This window comes from Mytilus trossulus, chromosome 2 (assembly GCF_036588685.1).
Source record: "Mytilus trossulus isolate FHL-02 chromosome 2, PNRI_Mtr1.1.1.hap1, whole genome shotgun sequence".
NCBI classification, from domain to species: domain Eukaryota; kingdom Metazoa; phylum Mollusca; class Bivalvia; order Mytilida; family Mytilidae; genus Mytilus; species Mytilus trossulus.
The window spans coordinates 50008578-50030088 of record NC_086374.1 but is presented as its reverse complement, the minus strand read 5'-3'; the positions used below and the strand labels follow the sequence as shown (position 1 = coordinate 50030088).

Sequence of the window (21511 nt, the reverse complement as noted above, 5' to 3'; positions counted from 1 at the left end):
ATTAAAAGTACTAAAAAAATATGTTGTACATTTGTATTTTAATGCCACAAAAATTATCAAAATTGGGAAACAATTTTCAAATGCTGATAGTTCTGCTACAATTTGAACCAAAAGAAAAATTGTTCATACACTAATACTAGATATTTTTAATAGATTTAGCAGATCAAGCTTCCAAAATAGAAATACATTAACAAAACTACAAACATTACAAAACTGGTAATATGATGTACTTATTTCTATTATAAATTGAAACAAATATAAATTTCATCAATAGAAAAATCAATATAGCTGCCTTCTAATCTTATTTTGAGATTCACATATACTTTGATATAAAAGCACTAAAATTGTGAGATTCCTAAAATTTTTAATTTATAGCACTCAAATTTGATGTTAGATTATCATTTGGTTTTTAAATAGTATTATTCATATATTATGCAATTTAATACATATTAACAACTTAATGATGAGAATAAGGAGTATTTACAAGGCAAAACTTTCTTTTCATTTGTAAAAAAATAATAGAATTTTTTTGGTTTATCATCAAGTTTTCATGTATAAAATATTAACAAAAAAAAAAGAACCCAAAAATAAATAAATAAATATGTGCACAACTAAATTAAAAGTATCATCATACACGGTTGTGAAGAAGATCAACTGTTGAATTTGCTGTGCTTGGAAATCTACTACTGTTCGAGCTACTATTAGGAGAACTTGAAGCACTTTCTGTCAATGGCAAAGAATTATATACCGAGTCTTTTTTCTGACAACTTGTACAGAAACATATAGAACAGGCAGTGAACACTTTATCGTATGGTTTTAATGAATGCAAAAATTCTGGCAAGAAATCCCATGTCCTTAATCGTGCAGGTAACCATGTTGGTTTTTTACTCTGCAACACGTTCAGCACTACTACGTTAAAGATAATGAAAAGTACAATAGATCCTACAACTATAAATGGAATTTGTCCAGCCATGCTCAATCCAAATACCATCACAGGCAACAACAAAAAAGACAATACAATGTACATTCCTGCAAACCATCTGTACTCGGAGGTAATTTTCCCCAAAAACTTGGCAGCTCGAATTGGTACTCTTCTCATAACAGGAACTGGGTAAAAGATCAAAATTCCAGAAATGTTGAAGAAGAAATGACAAAGTGCTATCTGGAGCGCTACATCCAGTTTATTTTCTGATGCCGCAAATGCTGCTAATACTGATGTCATGGTGGTACCTATATTTGATCCCAAAGTCAGAGGGTACATTCGATCAACTTTAATTAATCCAAGTCCTACCAATGGAGTTAGTGTAGAAGTAAATACAGATGAACTCTGAACTAAAACAGTTAATATTGCCCCAACCAACATGGCTACATATCCTGTTAAAAACTTGAAGCATCCTGGGAAATCGGCATTTACTACATTCTTCAAGGCTTTGGCTATTGGTCCCTTCATCATAGAGTTTAGTACCTTTACCATGCCCACTAAACAACAGCAAAGCACCACCAGGGAGAAAATTAGTAAGATCACACCGGAAACTGTATCATTCAAGTCCAGAACGCTGAATAATGATGCACCTGGAAACAAACAAATATTGTTATACATTTGTATAGGAGATATGATTTAATTTTATTCTTAGATTACCAGTAGTTTCATAGCATTGCATATATAACTGAATTCAATTGCCTTTGAAATGTTAATAAAAAAATATTTATCAGTGTACATTGTTTCATGGATATCAACTTTTCAAACTTCCAAGAAAATCTTTGTCTCCAGAATATAGGAGAGAGACTTGACCTTCCTGTCCAGATATAGCAGACATTTTTGGAATACAACATTTTTTTGGACTAAATAAGAAAGCTTACACAATTCAAGTTATTTTTTAAATATTGTTTTAAAACTGTTTAACCCCCTTTACACTTATCTATTTTCTTGTAACTTACATCTGGGACCTCCTTGTTCAGTAACATTCATTGTTGAATTGAGTGTGGTATTAACAGTGGCAGTCATGTTGTATATCCAATCACCCTTATCTGCCTCTTTCACACAGAATCTCTGAAACAATAAGAAAAAAACAATTATTATACGACCGCAAATTTTGAAAAAAATTTCGTCGTATATTGCTATCACGTTGGCGTCATCGTCTGCGTCGTCGTCCGAATACTTTTAGTTTTCGCACTCTAACTTTAGTAAAAGTGAATAGAAATCTATGAAATTTTAACACAAGGTTTATGACCATTAAAGGAAGGTTGGTATTGATTTTGGGAGTTTTGGTCCCAACATTTTAGGAATTAGGGGCCAAAAAGGGCCCAAATAAGCATTATTCTTGGTTTTCGCACAATAACTTTAGTTTAAGTAAATAGAAATCAATGAAATTTAATCATAATGTTTATGACCACAAAAGGAAGATTGGTATTGATTTTGGGAGTTTAGGTCCCAACAGTTTAGGAATTAGGGGCCAAAAAGGGACCCAAATAAGCATTTTTCTTGGTTTTCGCACCATAACGTTAGTTTAAGTAAATAGAAATCTATGAAATTTATACACAAGGTTAATGACCATAAAAGGAAGGTTGGTATTGATTTTGGGAGTTTTGGTCCCAACAGTTTAGGAAAAAGGGGCCCAAAGGGTCCAAAATTAAACTTTGTTTGATTTCATCAAAATTGAATAATTGGGGTTCTTTGATATGCCGAATCTAACTGTGTATGTAGATTCTTAACTTTTGGTCATGTTTTCAAATTGGTCTACATTAAGGTCCAAAGGGTCCAAAATTAAACTTAGTTTGATTTTGACAAAAAATGAATCGGTTGGGTTCTTTGATATGTTAAATCTAAAAATGTACTTAGATTCTTGATTATTGGCCCAGTTTTCAAGTTGGTCCAAATCTGGGTCCAAAATTAAACTTTTTTGATTTCATCAAAAATTGAATAAATGGGGTTCTTTGATATGCCAAATCTAACTGTGTATGTAGATTCCTCATTTTTGGTCCGGTTTTCAAATTGGCCTACATTAAGGTCCAAAGGGTCCAAAATTAAACTAAGTTTGATTTTAACAAAAATTAAATTCTTGGGCCTCTTTGATATGCTGAATCTGAACATGTACTTAGATTCTTGATTATGGGCCCAGTTTAAGTTGGTCCAAATCAGGATCTAAAATTATTATATTAAGTATTGTGCAATAGCAAGTCTTTTCAATTGCACAGTATTGTGCAATGGCAAGAAATATCTATTTCACAATATTGTGAAATAGCAATTTTTTTTTTAATTAAAGTTATCTTTCTTTGTCCAAAATAGTAAGCAAGAAATATCTTGTTGCAAGATTTTTTTTTAATTGGAGTTATCTTTCTTTGTCCAGAATCAACTTAAATCTTTGTTATATACAATATACAATGTATATTCACTTTTTACTACCAACTGATAAATTTAAATAATCTTTACCATTCAGTGATAACAAGCAGTTTTTTTACATCTTAATATTTTATGATGTATTTAAATGAGTAGTTATTGTTGCAAACTCCATTAGAATATTTTAATTGAGATTAGTTTTGGAATAAGGGAAAGGGGGATGTGATTAAAAAATTGGGTTAAATTTTTCTCATTTGAAATTTCATAAATAAAAAGAAAATTTCTTCAAACATTTTTTTGAGAGGATTAATATTAAACAGCATAGTGAATTGCTCTAAGAGAAAACAAAATTTCAAGTTCATTAGAACACATTCATTCGGTGTCAGAAACCTATGCTGTGTCAACTATTTAATCACAATCCAAATTTAGAGCTGAATCCAGCTTGAATGTTGTGTCCATACTTGCCCCAACCGTTCAGGGTTCAACCTCTGCGGTCGTATAAAGCTACGCCCTGCGAAGCATCTGGTAAATTTTATCTTCAACTCAAATTTCATTAGGAATTTAAATTTTATTATTCTAATTTATCAAACGTAATGTTGTTATGGGAAAGTACGGGGTGAAGACATGCATTATTGTGAGCATTCAACTATATGATTCAATATTGAGAATAAATTTCTGCAGTTAAATAGCACCATCATGTGCATTTCTTTAAGTGTTTCATTTTTTTCTTATTTTATACTAAATCTCATTTGGTTCATATTCAAATGCAATAAAACCTTGGAATTTTGTTTATAGCTTCTGCCAGTGTAATGCTTAATATCTTTTCAAATCATTCATTTCACTATGGAACATGTATGAATATTTCTAGTAAATTAACAGACAAGATGAAAGCAAGTAGGACTACAGTTGACAGTCACTCTGTGAGTAAATTCGACCACAATCTTTTAATACCTTTATCAAGCTTTTGTCTTCATAATTTTTGTCACCAACAGCAATTTTCTGCAAGATTTTCTTGTCAAGCTAAAAAGAGAAAAACAAAATCCAATAAAATCTATTATTTAACAGCAACTTTAATCAATAAAGATATCTGTGCTACATACTTTTAAATTTTTATTCTTTGAATGCCATTATTTAAGTACAGAGGGAATAAGAAAATGTTCTCCCAAGTTGTTCAAATAAATATATACAATATTATACACAAGCAAATGTTTTCTACAATTATTTATTATAATTTTGTATTCAATTTCCTGGTAAAACTTTGCATGCTCACATTAGATAACTTACCTCAACAATAAGTTTAGTGAGTGGTTTAGTGATAACTTTCAGGAAATCCTGTTTTCCTCCTTTAAAACTACTTCCTTTAAAGGATTTTGTCAATGCACCTGTCAGTTTCTCTAAATATCCTACAAAATAAAATGATTAAAATAAGAGTTATCTTTCTTCAGAGCTCCAGATAAGAATTCACAAATTGGGGTTTTTACCCACCATTTTCTTATGTAATTGGGTGATACAGATTTGTAATTGCATTATCAATTCCAATTCACCCCTCAAGTTAATATCAGATTGGGGTTTTCACCACCAAGCTCCTTAATGTATTGGGTTTTTTCATCAACACACTATTGAATATTTAGGCAATATCAACCCCGGATATTTTTCCATTTTAAATATGTTTCTTTCTTTAAATAATATGTGCTATAGCTGTTTTATTTTCTTAATTCACTGACGAGCAACTGTAGGTTTAATTTGTGTCCCGTTTCAAACCTTCTGCCAGTTTTGTATTTTCTCACAACTTATGTAAACTGTAAATAACAGACATGTGTATTCCAAGGCACTCATCTCATATCTTTTTTTCTCTTATATACCTTTATATAAAAGTTCTGAGAGGAATGTCTGTGTGTGTATTCACTCATTAACCTAGTCCAAATAATTATGACGTCTTGAAAGGCTATTATAATTTTTTTCTTTGACGCCAGCAAATAATTATGACGTCTTGAAAGGCTATTATAATTTTTTTCTTTGACGCCTGGCGTCAAAGAAAAAAATTATAATAGCCTTTCAAGACGTCATAATTATTTGGACTATCATTAACCGTAAAACCGTAAATAGTATATAAAACTCTAATTATACTTGAATGTTTTTGTTTTATTCAATTTACATAAATCTAGGTTGAGTTATCCCTTATTAGAACTTTTGGTTTCCAATTACATATCATTTCATATTTGATATTATTTCGCCTTTCGCATTTTCTAACGGCAACTGATTCAGTTTTTGACTAATTCCCGTGTTTATAAGCAATGTTCTTGTTAAGGTATGCGCCCATGCGTTCAACGGACCCTTCCTAAAAATGGCTGAGAGTTGTTATCATCATATCTTTCCCTCAGTTATTCAAAAAAAGCTGAAAACATGCTTCTAATCAATATTTGTATCCAACATTCACTTTCGTTTTAATTCAATGTATGTTATGATAAATCTCGAGCAATTCGAAAAAAATTGGATAAACGCCGAGAAGATCGAAATGATTTCAAAAACACGTGTACCTTTTGAGCAAGGGAAAATTCCAACAGGGACCCATTTCAGCTACTTGATGCAGGGAACTATTTTTAGAACGAAAGGACATTTCCAATTATAAATTTAATAAAAATAGATTTACGCAACAAGTGAAAACAGATAAGGGTAAATAACGCAAACGGTAGCCAACAAAAGGGTTGAGAACTCATGGTTTTGGCATATAATTGGTTTTTCTTTGAATTAATTGGGTTATTGAACCCTGCAATGGGCAATGGCATTGGGTTTTCTATTATTTGTATTGCGTTATCACGCAAATATGCAGCTTATCTGGAGCTCTGTTTCTTGTACCAATTTTTCCCTGTTTGTTAGATCAAAATCAGATATTTAAAAAAACAACCAATCTATTAAATTAAAATAAATATTTTCAAAGAATAACCTTGAATTCAGATTTTTTTTTATGCTTTTGTGAATTTTTATGCTTTTGTGAATGTGAAACTAGGCATGGGATATGTGTTGCAAATTGATGTCTATTTCCCCTTCTGAAATCTATTACTTATATATGAATATAAATTAAGGGTTTACCTGTAGCACACTCTAATGGCAGTAAAATAATAACTGAGAGCCAGTTAAACATATCATGAACTGTAGCTGCAGAGAAAGCTCTTCTGAACTGGTTCCTGTCACCAACTTGAGCCATGGATACTACTGTGTTGGTTACACTGGTTCCAATATTTGCTCCCATGATCATTGGTATAGCTGGTCTCACACCAATAACTGAAATAATTGGTAAAAATGTACATTATTTTGTCATTGAAACAAAAGATTATTTATACTGTCAGAAGTCAAATCTTTTTTCACTATTTTTTTTGAAAAAATTTGAAGAAACAACAAGTCTATTGGAAATCACCCTTTTGCACAAGTACATTAAAAATATTGTCAAACCAGATGCTCCGCAGGGTGTAGCTTTATACGACCGCAGAGGTTGAACCCTGAACGGTTGGGGCAAGAATTGACACAACATTCAAGCTGGATTCCGCTCTAAATTTGGATTGTGATTAAATAGTTGACACAGCATAGGTTTCTGACACAGAATGAATGTATTCAAATGAACTTAAAATTTTTGTTTTCTCTAAGAGCAATTCACTATGCTGTTGAATATTAATCCTCTCAAAAAAATGTTTGAAGAAATTTTCTTTTTATTTATGAAATTTCAAATGAGAAAAATTGAACCCAATTTTTTAATCACATCCCCCTTTCCCTTATTCCAAAACTAACTTCAATTAAAATATTCTAATGGAGTTTGCAACAATTACTACTCATTTAAATACATCATAAAATATTAAGATGTAAAAAAACTGCTTGTTATCACTGAATGGTAAAGATTATTTAAATTTATCAGTTGGTAGTAAAAAGTGAATATACATTGTATATTGTATATAACAAAGATTTAAGTTGATTCTGGACAAAGAAAGATAACTCCAATTAAAAAAAATTCTTGCAGATATTTCTTGCTTACTATACTGGACAAAGAAAGATAACTCTTAATTAAAAAAAAATTTGCAATTTCACAATATTGTGAAATTAGATATTTCTTGCCATTGCACAATACTGTGCGCAATTGAAAAGACTTGCTATTGCACAATACTTAATATAATAATTTTAGATCCTGATTTGGACCAACTTGAAAACTGGGCCCATAATCAAAAATCTAAGTACATGTTTAGATTCAGCATATCAAAGAGGCCCAAGAATTTAATTTTTGTTAAAATCAAACTTAGTTTAATTTTGGACCCTTTGCACTTTAATTTAGACCAATTTTAAAACTGGACCAAAAATTAAGAATCTACATACACAGTTAGATTTGGCATATCAAAGAACCCCAATTATTCAATTTTTGATGAAATCAAACTATGTTTAATTTTGGACCTCGATTTGGGCCAACTTGAAAACTGGGCCAATAATCAAAAATCTAAGTACATTTTTAGATTCAGCATATCAAAGAACCCCAAGGTTTCAATTTTTGTTAAAATCAAACTAAGTTTAATTTTGGACCCTTTGGACCTTAATGTAGACCAATTTGAAAACGGGACCAAAAATTAAGAACCTACATACACAGTTAGATTCGGCATATTAAAGAACCCCAATTATTCAATTTTGATGAAATCAAACAAAGTTTAATTTTGGACCCTTTGGGCCCCTTTTTCCTTAACTGTTGGGACCAAAACTCCCAAAATCAATACCAACCTTCCTTATGTGGCCATAAACATTGTGTTTAAATTTCATTGATTTCTATTTACTTTAACTAAAGTTATTGTGCGAAAACTAAGAATAATGCTTATTTGGGCCCTTTTTTGGCCCCTAATTCCTAAACTGTTGAAACCAAAACTCCCAAAATCAATCCCAACCTTTCTTTTGTGGTCATCAACCTTGTGTCAAAATTTCATAGATTTCTATTAACTTAAACTAAAGTTATAGTGCGAAAACCAAGAAATTGCTTATTTGGGCCCTTTTTGGCCCCTAATTCCTAAAATGTTGGGACCAAAACTCCCAAAATCAATACCAGGCTTCCTTTTATGGTCATAAACCTTGTGTTAAAATTTCATAGATTTCTATTCACTTTTACTAAAGTTAGAGTGCGAAAACTAAAAGTATTCGGACGACGACGACGACTGACGACGACGACGACGACGACGACGCCAACGTGATAGCAATATACGACGAAAATTTTTTCAAAATTTGCGGTCGTATAAAAACAACTAAAGTAGTTTACTAAATAAATATACATATTATAGTCATTTGGCAGGAAACTTGTTATTCTCAAATTCCTCATTTACTTTCTAACAATCTTTTTTTTTAATCCCCATGAAACATCAATGTTTATACTAAATTTTTAATCCATTTTTTCCTTTCTGATATGCTTATGTTTAAATAACTAACAAATGAACTACAAATTTACAAAGGAAAATTATTATAAATTTTCAAAAATATTTGTATTTACAAAAGAAAATTTTATAAATTTCAAAAACATTTGTATTTTCAAAGTCTGGTTTAGATCCTTAAGTTAATTCACTAAATCATAGTTTGTGTTTCTTGAAAGGAAGAAAAATACAAAATTTAATGTCTGCAACCTTTAAACTTAACTGATTAACTTACTTCCTGATGCTACCATGGTAACTATTATACTGGTGGATGTACTTGAACTCTGAACCAAAACAGTTGCCAAGATACCAATCATCAACCCGCAAACAGGGTTACTAAGCAGTTCTGATTGCTCAAATACCTTTCCTAAAAAGATAAAGCAATCACAAGTTAGATGTTGTACTATGTGGAATTGGAGTAATAACAAATTTGAGTCTAAATTTTAAATACTTTTTAAAATCCTCTTGGTTTTAAAAAATATGCATCAGTTTACAGTAACAAGGCACACTCTAATAAGCAATGTTTAACATCCTCTTCTAGCTGCTTCTGGCAACATATGATAATTTGTAAATTAAGTTGCCTACTCGTTCAGTTAGAAATCAAAAGATTACAAAAATACTTTTTAAACTTTTGAATAAGTACCTGCAGTTTTTCCTCCAAGCAACTGAAATGCTGCACCAAGAAGTCCCAGTGAGCATATGAAGAAATACAGGAATCCAAGAACCAGTAAAAATTTTCCAGCGGTTTGCAAGCCATGTTTGATTTTGGTTCCTGAAAAAATACAAGTAGGAATATATGTTAATCAGTTAATAGAAAGAATATGAATTTGACTCAATATTAATGCCAAGAACATTGGTTATTGTCAACAAGACAGCATCCCTTAAACCATCAAACCAGAACAGACAGTTAGGAGTTTTTAATCTCAACAACATTGATGAAGAAGTTCAGATGAAGTTGATAAAATTGATACTTATCACCATCTAAAATATTTCAGAAAGATTTTCCTTTCATCATTACCATTATCTAGCGAGAATTTCTAGAATTTGCCATCAATATTTTCAACAACAAAAAATAGAATTAAAAGAAGGCAAAAGTCAGATGATCATACTTACCATTTTCCTGCAAATAGAATTCATATTTATCAATTTAAGGTGGATCCAACAAGCGGTAATAAAAATATAACCATTTAATAAAGGATTTCCTAAAATCAGCACATATTATTGAGTGAAAATCTTGGTTGAAACCTTTTCCAGGAATTTCCCTCTCAAAATGCTGGATCGACCTTTGGTATGCTGCCATGTACAAAAATGTAATAAACTTCTAGCGTTTTGAGATGACATCAGAGGTTTTGCTTCAATAAAATTAAATTTGTTTATAATCAGCAATATTTCATCAGTTATTTCAAGAATGTGTATAGTAAGATTAGATACAAATCCTTGTTATCAGGAAATATTTCCTCAACAATTTAACAAAAAAGTTTATATTATCTAAATAAGATGTCATTTTTCAAGATGCAGGAAGTTATGTATTGATCTACAAGACTGCATTAATTGACAGTCTATTAAATCAATATGCACATCTATAAATATTATTTTCCAATATCTGATAGTATGGAGGAAGCCAATTATAAAACTTTAATACAAACAATTATTTGATAATTTACTGGAAATCATGAGATGTAAGTGCAACAACATTTGTTTATCAATCTAATTTAAGGAATTTTTTGGTGTGTTTACAAAGAGAAAGAAATGGACAATGAATTTCCCTTCCACTCCCCCCCCCCCCCCCCCCCCAAAAAAAAAATTAAAAAAAATATATAACAAAAAGCAAAAAAAAGTCTTATAAATAATATAATTCCTCTCCTAAAAAGATGAAAAATTCGTTGCCTAATGAGAATTTGAAATTCAGATTTAAAATAAATGATTTCGCAGAAATTGTCATGTTTTCAAATAAATAAAAGTCGGTCACAACTCCATACTTCAGAAATTGGTTGGACAGATGCAATCTGGAAATGGGAAGAGGTTTTCTTCCCAAATCAAACAAATTACACGTTCTAATTAAAAAAACAATACACTAAAATGTTGGCAGGCGTTGACGTTTTTACCCACCATTACTATTAACGCAAACGCCAACACGGGCATCATCTGACCCGTCGTCTGGGTGACCCTGATTCCTTTCCTTGACACCGACACCGTGGACCAGAGGTTCACACTCGCAAGGGTCATCTGTCATCGGATTTACCACATTTTGGCAGTCCGTCACAGCTGGGATTAGCACCACCTTTAAATTGAGTAGAGCACGTGGTTTTAACACATTTTGATTTGACATTGTCATTACAAAATTTCATCACATATAATTCATTAACAATAAAGATAATTGTGTTGATGAATTAAAAAAGTTTACTTACCTCTCCTAAAACTTCTTTTTTGTCGTTTTTCTCATCTGAAACCACTATTACAATGTCTTCGTATAATTTTTGCCCGATAGACATGTTGCTCTCTCTGACGTCCGCCATTTCACTATGACAATGTCAATGAAACAATTATGTTGAATAGGTTGGAACTACTTTCTATTCTATTAACCGGTTAACGCATGAATTCACATCATGTTTCATGTTTTGTGGAATATTTATATTATTTGAAAAGAAGGGTTTCCAATATTTGAATAGAATATGTTTCTTTATTATCCTTATACAAACTAGTAGTATTTTTATCCGTTATATTTCATTTTTTATGATATAAATTAATTTAAGGAACTATTTTTATGTAGTAATGATATCAGTTACAAGGTATCTATTTTTACTATCCAACCAGAATAATTTTTATTTGAAATAATGTGCATGTATATTGCGCCGAAAAGAACAAGCTACACTCGTGATCAGCTTCATGGACAAGAAACTGGATTGAACCAGAATAAACGAACTGTTGTTTGAAATTATTTTTTGTTGTGCGACTGATTACATAGCTGCTGTACGGGATATATAACATAACAACATGAAATAAATACATATGATAAACAAATAAATAAGATATTTATATGATACCGTCTTCATTTACACCCTACATTGCCCTCCACCTTCTTAAAACAGTTTCCCCAATTTTTGAGGACTGACAAGGTGACACATGAAATGCTTTCTATAAAACCGTATTCTGCTGACTGTTATATATATACATCCGGCTATATACAACAAAGGAATTGTATATTTTAAATATAAAATACCTTGATACAATATAATCAGAATATGAAAGAAATTCATCCTGGGCCAAGTGTTTTCCATCACTTGAGTTCAGCCAAATTCCATGAATGGTATTGTAAGGAAATGACAATTTATATTGTCCGATTTATAAATCAATTTCGTCTGATGATGCGCTTCCGTTCTGTATAGGATTAATTGCTTATTTAAAGGAATGACCAATAAACAATGAGGGCTATGGTATTTTCCTTATAAAAATTTGAGATCCCTATTTTGATGAAAAAAATGTTGTGGTCAAGCCGATGACAAAAAAAGTATTCGGGAATCCAGATTTTCGGATTTTCTGTAAACCTTTCAATATTTTTAAATGTTGAAAAAATAATTTGATTGATATAAAGCGTTGAAAAAAACTGCTGCAGAAAAAAAATTCACCCCTACCCCTTTTGTAGTTAAATGGTTGCTATCTAATATGAAGGAATATTTAAGTAAATCATGGAAGTATTATATTGATAAAATACTTCCATGTTGAAATCGAATGAACATTCTTTTGAAGTAATTGATTTAAAAAATGACATTAATTTAATATAATTATAGTTTGTACATGTATATTCAAGGATTTGTATAGTATTACTATATACATCCTAGGTATACTATACTGAGAGAGAGAAAAAAAAGATGTACAAACTAGCTGCCATATCTCTAGTTTAACACCCATAACATTTCTAGTTTTAGTTTTTTTGGTCCTATGATTCTATATATTCCGTGAACCCCATACACACCTTATAAAAGAATTTATGAACCAGAACCACCAACGTCATTTCTCACTGCTTTAAATCTACATAATGGAATCTTTAATAAGGGATATACTCAACATACATTGTTTAAGTTGACAACACAGTTCATTTCTTTAGAGTAAACATAATGTCTATTAAACTTGTCAATATAGTTTTTCCAGCTTTAACCATTTACTAACACTTAAACAGAACTACTAGTATTGATTATGCAAATACAAACTCAGTTACCTGTCTAATTCGATATGACACATTCGAGGAAAAGAACACGGATTCTAGTTAGCGAGCAACCATTTAACTTCAAGTAGGGAGGAGAGGATGGACTATGTTTTTTATGACCTGAGTCAGAATTTTTTTTACCATTTAACTTCAATTTGGAGGTGGCAAGTTTTTTGCCTGAGTCAGAGTTTTTTCTATGCTATATATATATATAGCAATCAAATTTTCTTCTTCTAAAATTTACTACTATTAAAGTAAGGTATGGGGAAAATCTGGATTCAGAATATTTATTTTGTCATCTAATGACCCCAATATTGTTTTTCCTGAAATTGGAAATAAGAAACTTTTTTTTAGGGGAAAACATAACTTCCCCCTTCTTGACGTACCCCTACGATAATTGGAACATATCTTTTGATTTTGCCATTTGATTAGGGACTTTTCGTTTTGAATTTTCTCGGAGTTCAGTATTTTTCTGATTTTACATTTTTCTGTAATTTTTCTCTAACTGCGTAAGATATACTCAATAACTTTTAGTTTTACTCCTTGTTCTATCTTTTGCAACAGTGGTCATATTTGTTGATGGATCAAATCCCCAAACACAAATTTTATAACAAGATTTTTTCTAAGGAATATTTAGCCCAAGGTAACTTTGACCCAGTAGTTTCAGAGAAGTTTTTTTTAACGTAGTTTATTCAGACTTTTGATCAGATGAGTTACAAATGAAAACATTATTTCAGATTTTTAGAATTATAATAGCTAGAAGTATCAAGATCCTATAGTGAGGTTTTACGATTAATTTTCAAGTGAAGTTCTTGTGTTGATTACTGGATGATTAATAGCAGAATGAGAGAAGATGCACACCCGATGCTCAGGTTAATAACCGAAAGTGCACACGCTGAAATGTCTTACCTGCTTTAAAATAAATATGTTATAGAATAATGATAAAAAGGTCAAGGTCAAATGAAGCCTGCCAGAAGGATGTATACACCTAAATGATGTCAAGATCAGGTGAATCCTGTCTGACAGACACATAGACCGTGTATGTATCCTATAAACCAAATATTGTTATAATCTAAATCAAAATAAGTATTTCAGGACAAAAATATCCTACACATTCTTTGAACCATGAAAATGAGGTCAAGGCCAATGAACATTTTACGGTAGGAAACTTCACAACAAAAGGTAGCTGCATACAAGGGATGAAGCATCCAAGTCGTCTAACTTCTGAAATGTCATGGTTTATAAAAATAGCAGATTTTATTTATCTTATAATTTGTTCTTCAGATACATATAGATTCTAAAAGGATTCAGACTCTATTCACTTATATGTAATATTGGCTCTTGTGAACGGAGATACTATACAAATAAATACAATAAAGAAGAATGGGGAAAGATATTCATGTTGTCAATTGAAGTAAGTGGTATACCCAGTGAGTATATTGAAAATTAACTCATCAAGCAAGTGAAGTAATAAGGTCTAGTGTTTGAAATCTGCAGGTGTTGGGAGGCCTAAAATTAATTTTATGTATGTTAATAATAACTAGATATTATTTATAATGTGTTATTCAATTTATATGAATTCTTTTAAGTAAATTATCAACAGTGAAATTAATTCATGATACTGTAATTGGAGAGCATGGTTTGCCTGCCAACATTGTATTTTGTGTACTGGCCAGTTTTCTATCCCAATTAAAACCCCTAGCACAGTAAGCCACTGCTTAACCAGCTTGAGCTATAGGAGTGCTCCACTAGCGCAGCTAGTGCAGGGCAGTTATATGTCCATTATAGAAGGTGAAGCACAGCTACAACCCCACCTCGACAGTCATTATATCATAATGACACTATCTTTATCACTGTGACAAGGTATTTGACATATACATATAGGTGCATACCAGGGTTTATTCACATTTTTAAATGTACCTTAGTGCCTATAATTGTTAATTGTTGCACCCAACCTTATAAGTTTGATTGTTCCTCTGGTATCTTCCGCCCCTCTTTTATAGTTTTTGTTGGTATTCTTTCATTCCAGGTTTGTACATAGGAAACTTCAATTTTTGAGTGACCTAGACCACTATGCCTGAACATGAATATTTTCCTTTATTGGTTGTTTTAATGTCAATTTTAAGTGTCATGTAAGACAAAAAGTATGAATTTCAAAATGCTGTTTTTAACAAAAGATATTGTGCATTATAAAGCACTAGTTATTTTTGTATTTGTCCTTGGTTTTTTAATTTGTTCAATTGTTTTCTTATCATTTGTTGAGCAAATAGCACCAATTATTGATAAAAATATTGTTTGAAAAAAATGCAATTTGTTTGGACAACCCTGAATGATCAATCAATCCATGACCCACTATTGTGTCTGTTATTGTAATAAAATTTTAGTTATTTGTTTTGAAATAAATTGTGGCACTATTTTATCCTTATTGAAATTCTTTAACATTTTATCTAAAAAATACTTAACAAATACCAGCATTATCAGTACTGTAATTGAGAAATTTCAATCTTGAGTTCTTGACAGATATGTAACAAATGAATATTGTTAATATCATACTATGGATTCTTACATGTATAAGCTCAAGGTTTAATCTGCAAACGCTTGTGTTGTATTTGAAGGGTATTTCTGGATTCTAAATTAATCATTAACATGCAATAAAAAATAAGAAATAGATGTATTCTTCTATACATTTATTACAATACAATTTATAGCCAATCATTATTTTATTAAATATTGTTGATTTTTTATGTTAATCAGTTCTTAATTCTGGAAAAAAACAAAATATTAGAACTTTTCTTGTTTGTCATCTGTATTTTACTCGCAAGTAGCTGGTAAACTATAGAGAAGGAAAGCTGTACAGTATAAAAAAGAAAAACAACAAAAGACATATTATATTTATTTACACATTTATCTATTCAATTAGTTATCAAAACAACACAAGTTATCATATATAACACATACATACATATACATTTTGTACCCTTTGATGCTTGATTGAAAAAAAGATCACTTCAAAAATTAAGACCAAACACTGACAAAGGTGTAGAGATGCTGATGATTTATAAAGAAATAAAGACTATTTTTAGGACAATAGATACAGCTGAATCATCAATGGTGGTTGATTTTTTGTGATTTCATGAGAGTACAATACTTTTGAAATTATACTCAACACTGTTAATAATTCATTTTAAAACTTTAATAAAGCAATATCACCCTAGAGATTGAGAAATATTTTTTCTAATTATTTGCAATCATAACATCTTGTTCTTTTGTGCTGAAATTTCCCCTCTAGACACTTTAAAATTATGAAGTTCATGCATTATAAAACATAATGATACATAAGTTTTGCATTTTAGCAAACACAGAGAACTCTTCAAATACTAGCTTAGAGATGTGGAATCTTTTTTTGAAAAACTTAACCATTTTAAATCATAATTTTCAAAGATGTATAAAAAAAAATAACCATACAAGGTTTCCAATTTATTCTTAATTTGAAGCTGAGAAATTGGAAAACTAGCACCTTTTAAACAAAAACAATTACATTATATAATCTAATATAAACAATATTTTCCTATTTACAAATAATTTTGGATTCATTGGCAAACAATTAATTTGCTGCCTATTTTAGTCATTAAGTTGCAACTCACTTTAACCAAATAAAGAAAATTTTCATTTCTGCTCAATGGCATGAGCTACTTTTAAATACATTTTATGTTTCATGACTCAAATTCCTTCCCTTACTTTTTAAGTTAATAGCAATTCCAATACCATATAGACTCATTGTAGATATGATAACTATGACTGCTGATTTTTGTTTTAACATTACCCTCTTTCCCTTTAATGCCACATATTCAAACTGGACAAAAATTGTCTGCTTTGACTGCAATCAAAACTTTCAATGAAGATCAAGCTTTTGATACACAGGACTGCAGTCATACATCATTGAAGACCGTCCCCACACTAAAAAGTTTTGATACGTCAGCCAGTTTATAATTTCAATGATTTAACTGCAGTAGTAACTTTTCCTAGACCCTCCTTTTGAATACAATTTCATTGTTTCAGCTGGCCAGTAATTTCAATGCTCTGACTGCTGGTATCACTTGATCCATTCTTTGAACATCTACAAAATAAATAATAAATAAATCACAAATTGTCTATAATGTATTGATTATTGTTTTTTTCTATGTACTCTTAAACGTCTGTTGTATGAATGAAACACTACGTGTCATTACATTTGCGTCATCAAAGTCCAATATTAAACACATATGAATGAGGTCATAATAATTTCAAAGGAATGATTAAAATGATAATAAAAATCCTTTAATTACACATTCTGAAGACTTCACCCTTTAAAAACTTAATACAAAGGAAAAATCAATGCATTCGAAATCAAAAGTGATACCAGTACATGTACTCATTTAAACTGATTTTTCTGTAAACAAAGCTTTTCAAGTGATGAGTAGCTTCAAATTACTGTAATTCTATTCTTAAATAAAACAGAGTTAATATAACCTATAATATAGGGTTCAAATGGAACTTCTGTGCTTCTGTATTTCAAAAGCAGCCTGATCAGCATGTAGAATCATACATATATCTTCTGACATCAGACTCGGACTTCTCTTGAACTGAATTTTAATGTGCGTATTGTTATGCGTTTATTTTTCTACATTGGTTAGAGGTATAGGGGGAGGGTTGAGATCTCACAAACATGTTAAACCCCGCCGCATTTTTGCGCCTGTCCCAAGTCAGGAGCCTCTGGCCTTTGTTAGTCTTGTATTATTTTTATATTAGTTTCTTGTGTACAATTTGGAAATTAGTATGGCGTTCATTATCACTGAACTAGTATATATTTGTTTAGGGGCCAGCTGAAGGACGCCTCCGGGTGCGGGAATTTCTCGCTACATTGAAGACCTGTTGGTGACCTTCTGCTGTTGTTTTATATTTGGTCGGGTTGTTGTCTCTTTGACACATTCCCCATTTCCATTCTCAATTTTATTTTTTACAGAATTTGTCTTTAGTGCCGTGTGGAGGCAGTAGAGTGCCTCCCCGTGCTTCAGGTTTATGCTCTTATGATATACTAGATTATGGAGTGTGTGTCCGAGCGAGAACTGCTCTAGTTCATTACTTTAGAAATATTTATCAAAAAGTAGTATTTCAATATTCAGCCCCATTCTACTATTTAGTCAGCCATCAGTCCTACCCTGATATACACTATCTTTTTCGGGTAATTTATACTGATAGCGTTTGACATTATCAGCCGAACAAAAACTTATCAGTTTTACATAACTTTAATTATTGTATGCTGGTTCATATTCTGGACGCCAATCTTTGCTCCTTTATTATGTAATTCACTAACAAAACAATTATGAAGCTTAGAAACGGAAAAATACTAAAAACTAAACTTGTTCAAAGGGTATCTACACGTCTCAATCTTCAAAATCGGTTATCTAAAAATACTACCATCGCTAACATTTTTAACAATAAAAATCGTGGTAACCCTTCTATCGATAAGTGTCATGCCAAAAAATGACTTACATGTCCCCGTCTTTCCACCAACAATACGGTAAGGTCCACGTTTAATGGTCGCACATTTTCTTTAAATTTTGAAACTGATATAACTTGAAAACAAACAGTATTATTTATTTACTCACATGAAACAAACCGGGGTGTGGTATTCAGTACGTAGGAGAAACTGGACGATATTTATCTAAACGCACTCAAGAACATCTGTATCGTTTTAAAAGACCAAATAAATTCAAAAGTATCATTTACCAACACCTTAAGAAGCACAACCATCCGTTTAAATATTTAGCAGTTCAACCTTTAGAAGTAGTTAATAAGCAGCCTGGTGAATCGCATTCAAAGTTTGTACGATCACGGAAAATAATTGAATTAAATTGGATTAAAAAATTACAGACAGTTTACCCTCTCGGTCTTAATGATAATATCATGGGAATTGGTAATATATCTAGAACCAATTCCGTTAACATTTTGGATATAGTTTCTAAAACTGTTCGTAAAAACCGTTCTCACGGTCGTAGAACAAATCGCAATCAAAGAAAATTTCGGGCCAATCATACCAATATTTCGGACCTAATTTCTATTTCAAAAAACAACGGCAGACATTATCTGTTAACAAAACTCTGTTCGTTACCGGTTAATAAGTTAAATAAAATTTTGGAGGATTGCAACACAATTTCATATAGCAGTCCTAAGTATGAAATTGTTCAAATTATTATGGCATATTGTTATTCTAAATTATTTCCCAAAATTGATCGCCCTGAAGATCATAAAAAACATTTTATTAAAATTAAGTATGTCAATAAAGGTTTTGATTTTGTAAATATTGCCGGTATATTTAACGACCATTCTGTTAAAGAACAAATTCCTGGTTATTTTGACAATACTGAGCTACCTCTTATTTGTTATATTTACAAGAAATCTACCTGGAAATTTTTGTTTAATTATAGTCAATTGTGTAAAGATGTTAATATCAGTGATAATACACCTACTTCGTGTAATTGCAGTAATTCCGCATATATTTATGGACCCATTTCCCATGTTATAACAGGAGATCTTAACATCGTTCAAGACCGAGAGTTAAAATCATTCCTCAGTAAAGGACCTAAATATCGTCCCCCGTCAATTATTAATTGGAATGAGTGTCGTAATATCATCCACGACTCACTCCATACTTACTGTATGAAATGGATAAAACGGGAAAAAGCTGACAAAAAATCTTTGGACTCTTTTTTTAATTCAGTAATGAAGATAGTTGATATACGTATTCAACATTTTAAAGAACATTTTACTATTAACAATAACCACAATAAACCTATTTCTCGTATCAAACATAAACTAAAAGAACTAGCCAAGGAATTTGTTTTTGACCCGGCCGATGAAGCTGCTAATAATATTATTATTGTTTGACGTAAATTTTACATTGAGGTTCTAAAAAAGGAAATCACCAACATTCCAACTGACTCCATTTTCAGAAAACGAAATCTGTAACAAACATAAACTTTTAGCCACCGCTTTACAAGCAGAGCCAAATACAATGAAAGTCCCAACTATGTATTGGCTTCCGAAGCTACACAAAATCCCTTACACATATAGATTTATTTCGTCTTCAAGCCATTGTTCAACTACTAAATTGTCTATTCTTCTTACCAGCACACTTGGTACAATTAAACACCTTATAATAAATTGTTCAAATAAGGCCTTCGAAAATAGTGGAATAAATTACTTTTGGAGTGTCAAGAACTCGTTGGAAGTACTTGATAAATTGCATGCTCATATTGGTGATTTTGAATCTGTTCAAAGTTTTGATTTTTCTACCCTGTATACCACATTGCCTCACATTCTCATTAAGAAAAAATTCACACACCTAATTAAATGGGCATTCAAAAAATCAGAATGTGAATATATATGTTCAAACTCTTTTAGGTCATTTTTTAGTAGCAATAAACAAAAAAACTATGTTAATTGGAAATGCTTTGATACTATATATGCCCTTGAATTTTTACTAGATAACATTTTTGTTCGCTTTGGGGATTCCGTATATCGTCAGATTATCGGAATTCCAATGGGGACTAACTGTGCACCACTTATTGCGGACCTCTTTTTGTATTGTTATGAGTTACAATTTATGACAAAAATAAGCAAAGACCCATCAAAACAACATCTGATAAACAAATTTAATAATACTTTTAGATATTTGGATGATATTTTGGCTCTCAATAATGACGACTTCAGTATGTATATTAATGAAATTTATCCTGCTGAACTTACTTTAAATAAAGCTAATACTAATAATGACCACTGCCCTTTCCTCGATCTTGATATCTATATCACTAACGGAAAGCTGAATACCAAAATTTATGATAAAAGGGATGATTTTTCATTTCCTATCGTTAATTATCTGTTTTTAGATGGTGACGTTCCCTTGTCACCATCTTACGGTGTTTATATATCTCAACTTGTACGATTCGCTCGTGTTTGTAACAATGTTTTAGATTTTAACGAGAGAAATTTATGTATTACTGAAAAATTATTACACCAGGGTTTTCGATATCACAAACTAGTCAAAACTTTTACTAAATTTTATCATCGGTATAAAGACATCATTCGTAAATATAGCTCAACATGCAGACTTTTTATACGTTCGGGTATTTCACATCCAATTTTTTATGGAAATATTCTTTATAAAGCACAAAGGTGTCAGTATTCACCTCAGAAACTTACAAAACCTTTAAATAGACTGATTAAGAAGGGATATAATTACGATACTGTTGTCAAGTCATTAAATATTGCATATTTTGGCATTAATATTGAGTCACTGATAAGGTCTTTGCGTCGGAACTAAAGACATTTATTCTAAAAACAGTTGTTGGCATGACACGGGTTATGTTCTTCTCATATATGTTATGATGGTATGATACTAAACCCCTAACGGGAAGGATTGTGCCTGATGTTCATATGATGAAATCATAATCTTTCAGTCAGTTTAATTGAAGTCTGGAGCTGGCATGTCAGTTAACTGCTAGT

The 21511-nt window shown here is 31.1% G+C and overlaps 2 protein-coding genes across 4 annotated transcripts in view; both read right to left on the bottom strand.

The window, feature by feature from the left end:
- Window positions 1-520: 520 nt before the first annotated feature.
- Window positions 521-11377, bottom strand: LOC134707485 (sodium-dependent phosphate transport protein 2A-like). Its single transcript, XM_063567253.1, has 9 exons — window positions 11172-11377; window positions 10873-11044; window positions 9407-9535; window positions 8999-9130; window positions 6428-6619; window positions 4622-4740; window positions 4289-4357; window positions 1939-2050; window positions 521-1572 (listed from the first exon to the last, which is right to left on the bottom strand). The coding sequence occupies exons 1-9, from the start codon at window positions 11277-11279 to the stop codon at window positions 629-631; spliced, it is 1977 nt and encodes a 658-aa protein (XP_063423323.1). The 5' UTR covers window positions 11280-11377; the 3' UTR covers window positions 521-628.
- Window positions 11378-15847: 4470 nt separating this feature from the next.
- LOC134707486 (centrosomal protein of 70 kDa-like) overlaps window positions 15848-21511 on the bottom strand; it is a 31606-nt gene continuing 25942 nt past the window's right edge. For all 3 annotated transcript variants that reach the window (XM_063567254.1, XM_063567256.1, XM_063567255.1), the window contains one exon: window positions 15848-17084. In XM_063567254.1, the coding sequence (XP_063423324.1) occupies window positions 17023-17084 (62 nt within the window). In that variant the 3' untranslated portion in view covers window positions 15848-17022. The remainder of the gene's footprint in view (window positions 17085-21511) is intronic.

Coding starts and splice junctions, on each gene's coding strand:
- LOC134707485 (XM_063567253.1), bottom strand. CDS start 11,279: ATGGCGGACGTCAGAGAGAGCAACATGTCTATCGGGCAAAAATTATAC. Junction 11,045..11,171: donor AAAAAGAAGTTTTAGGAGAG/GTAAGTAAACTT, acceptor CTCAATTTAAAG/GTGGTGCTAATCCCAGCTGT. Junction 9,536..10,872: donor CGTTTGCGTTAATAGTAATG/GTGGGTAAAAAC, acceptor GTATTTTTTCAG/GAACCAAAATCAAACATGGC.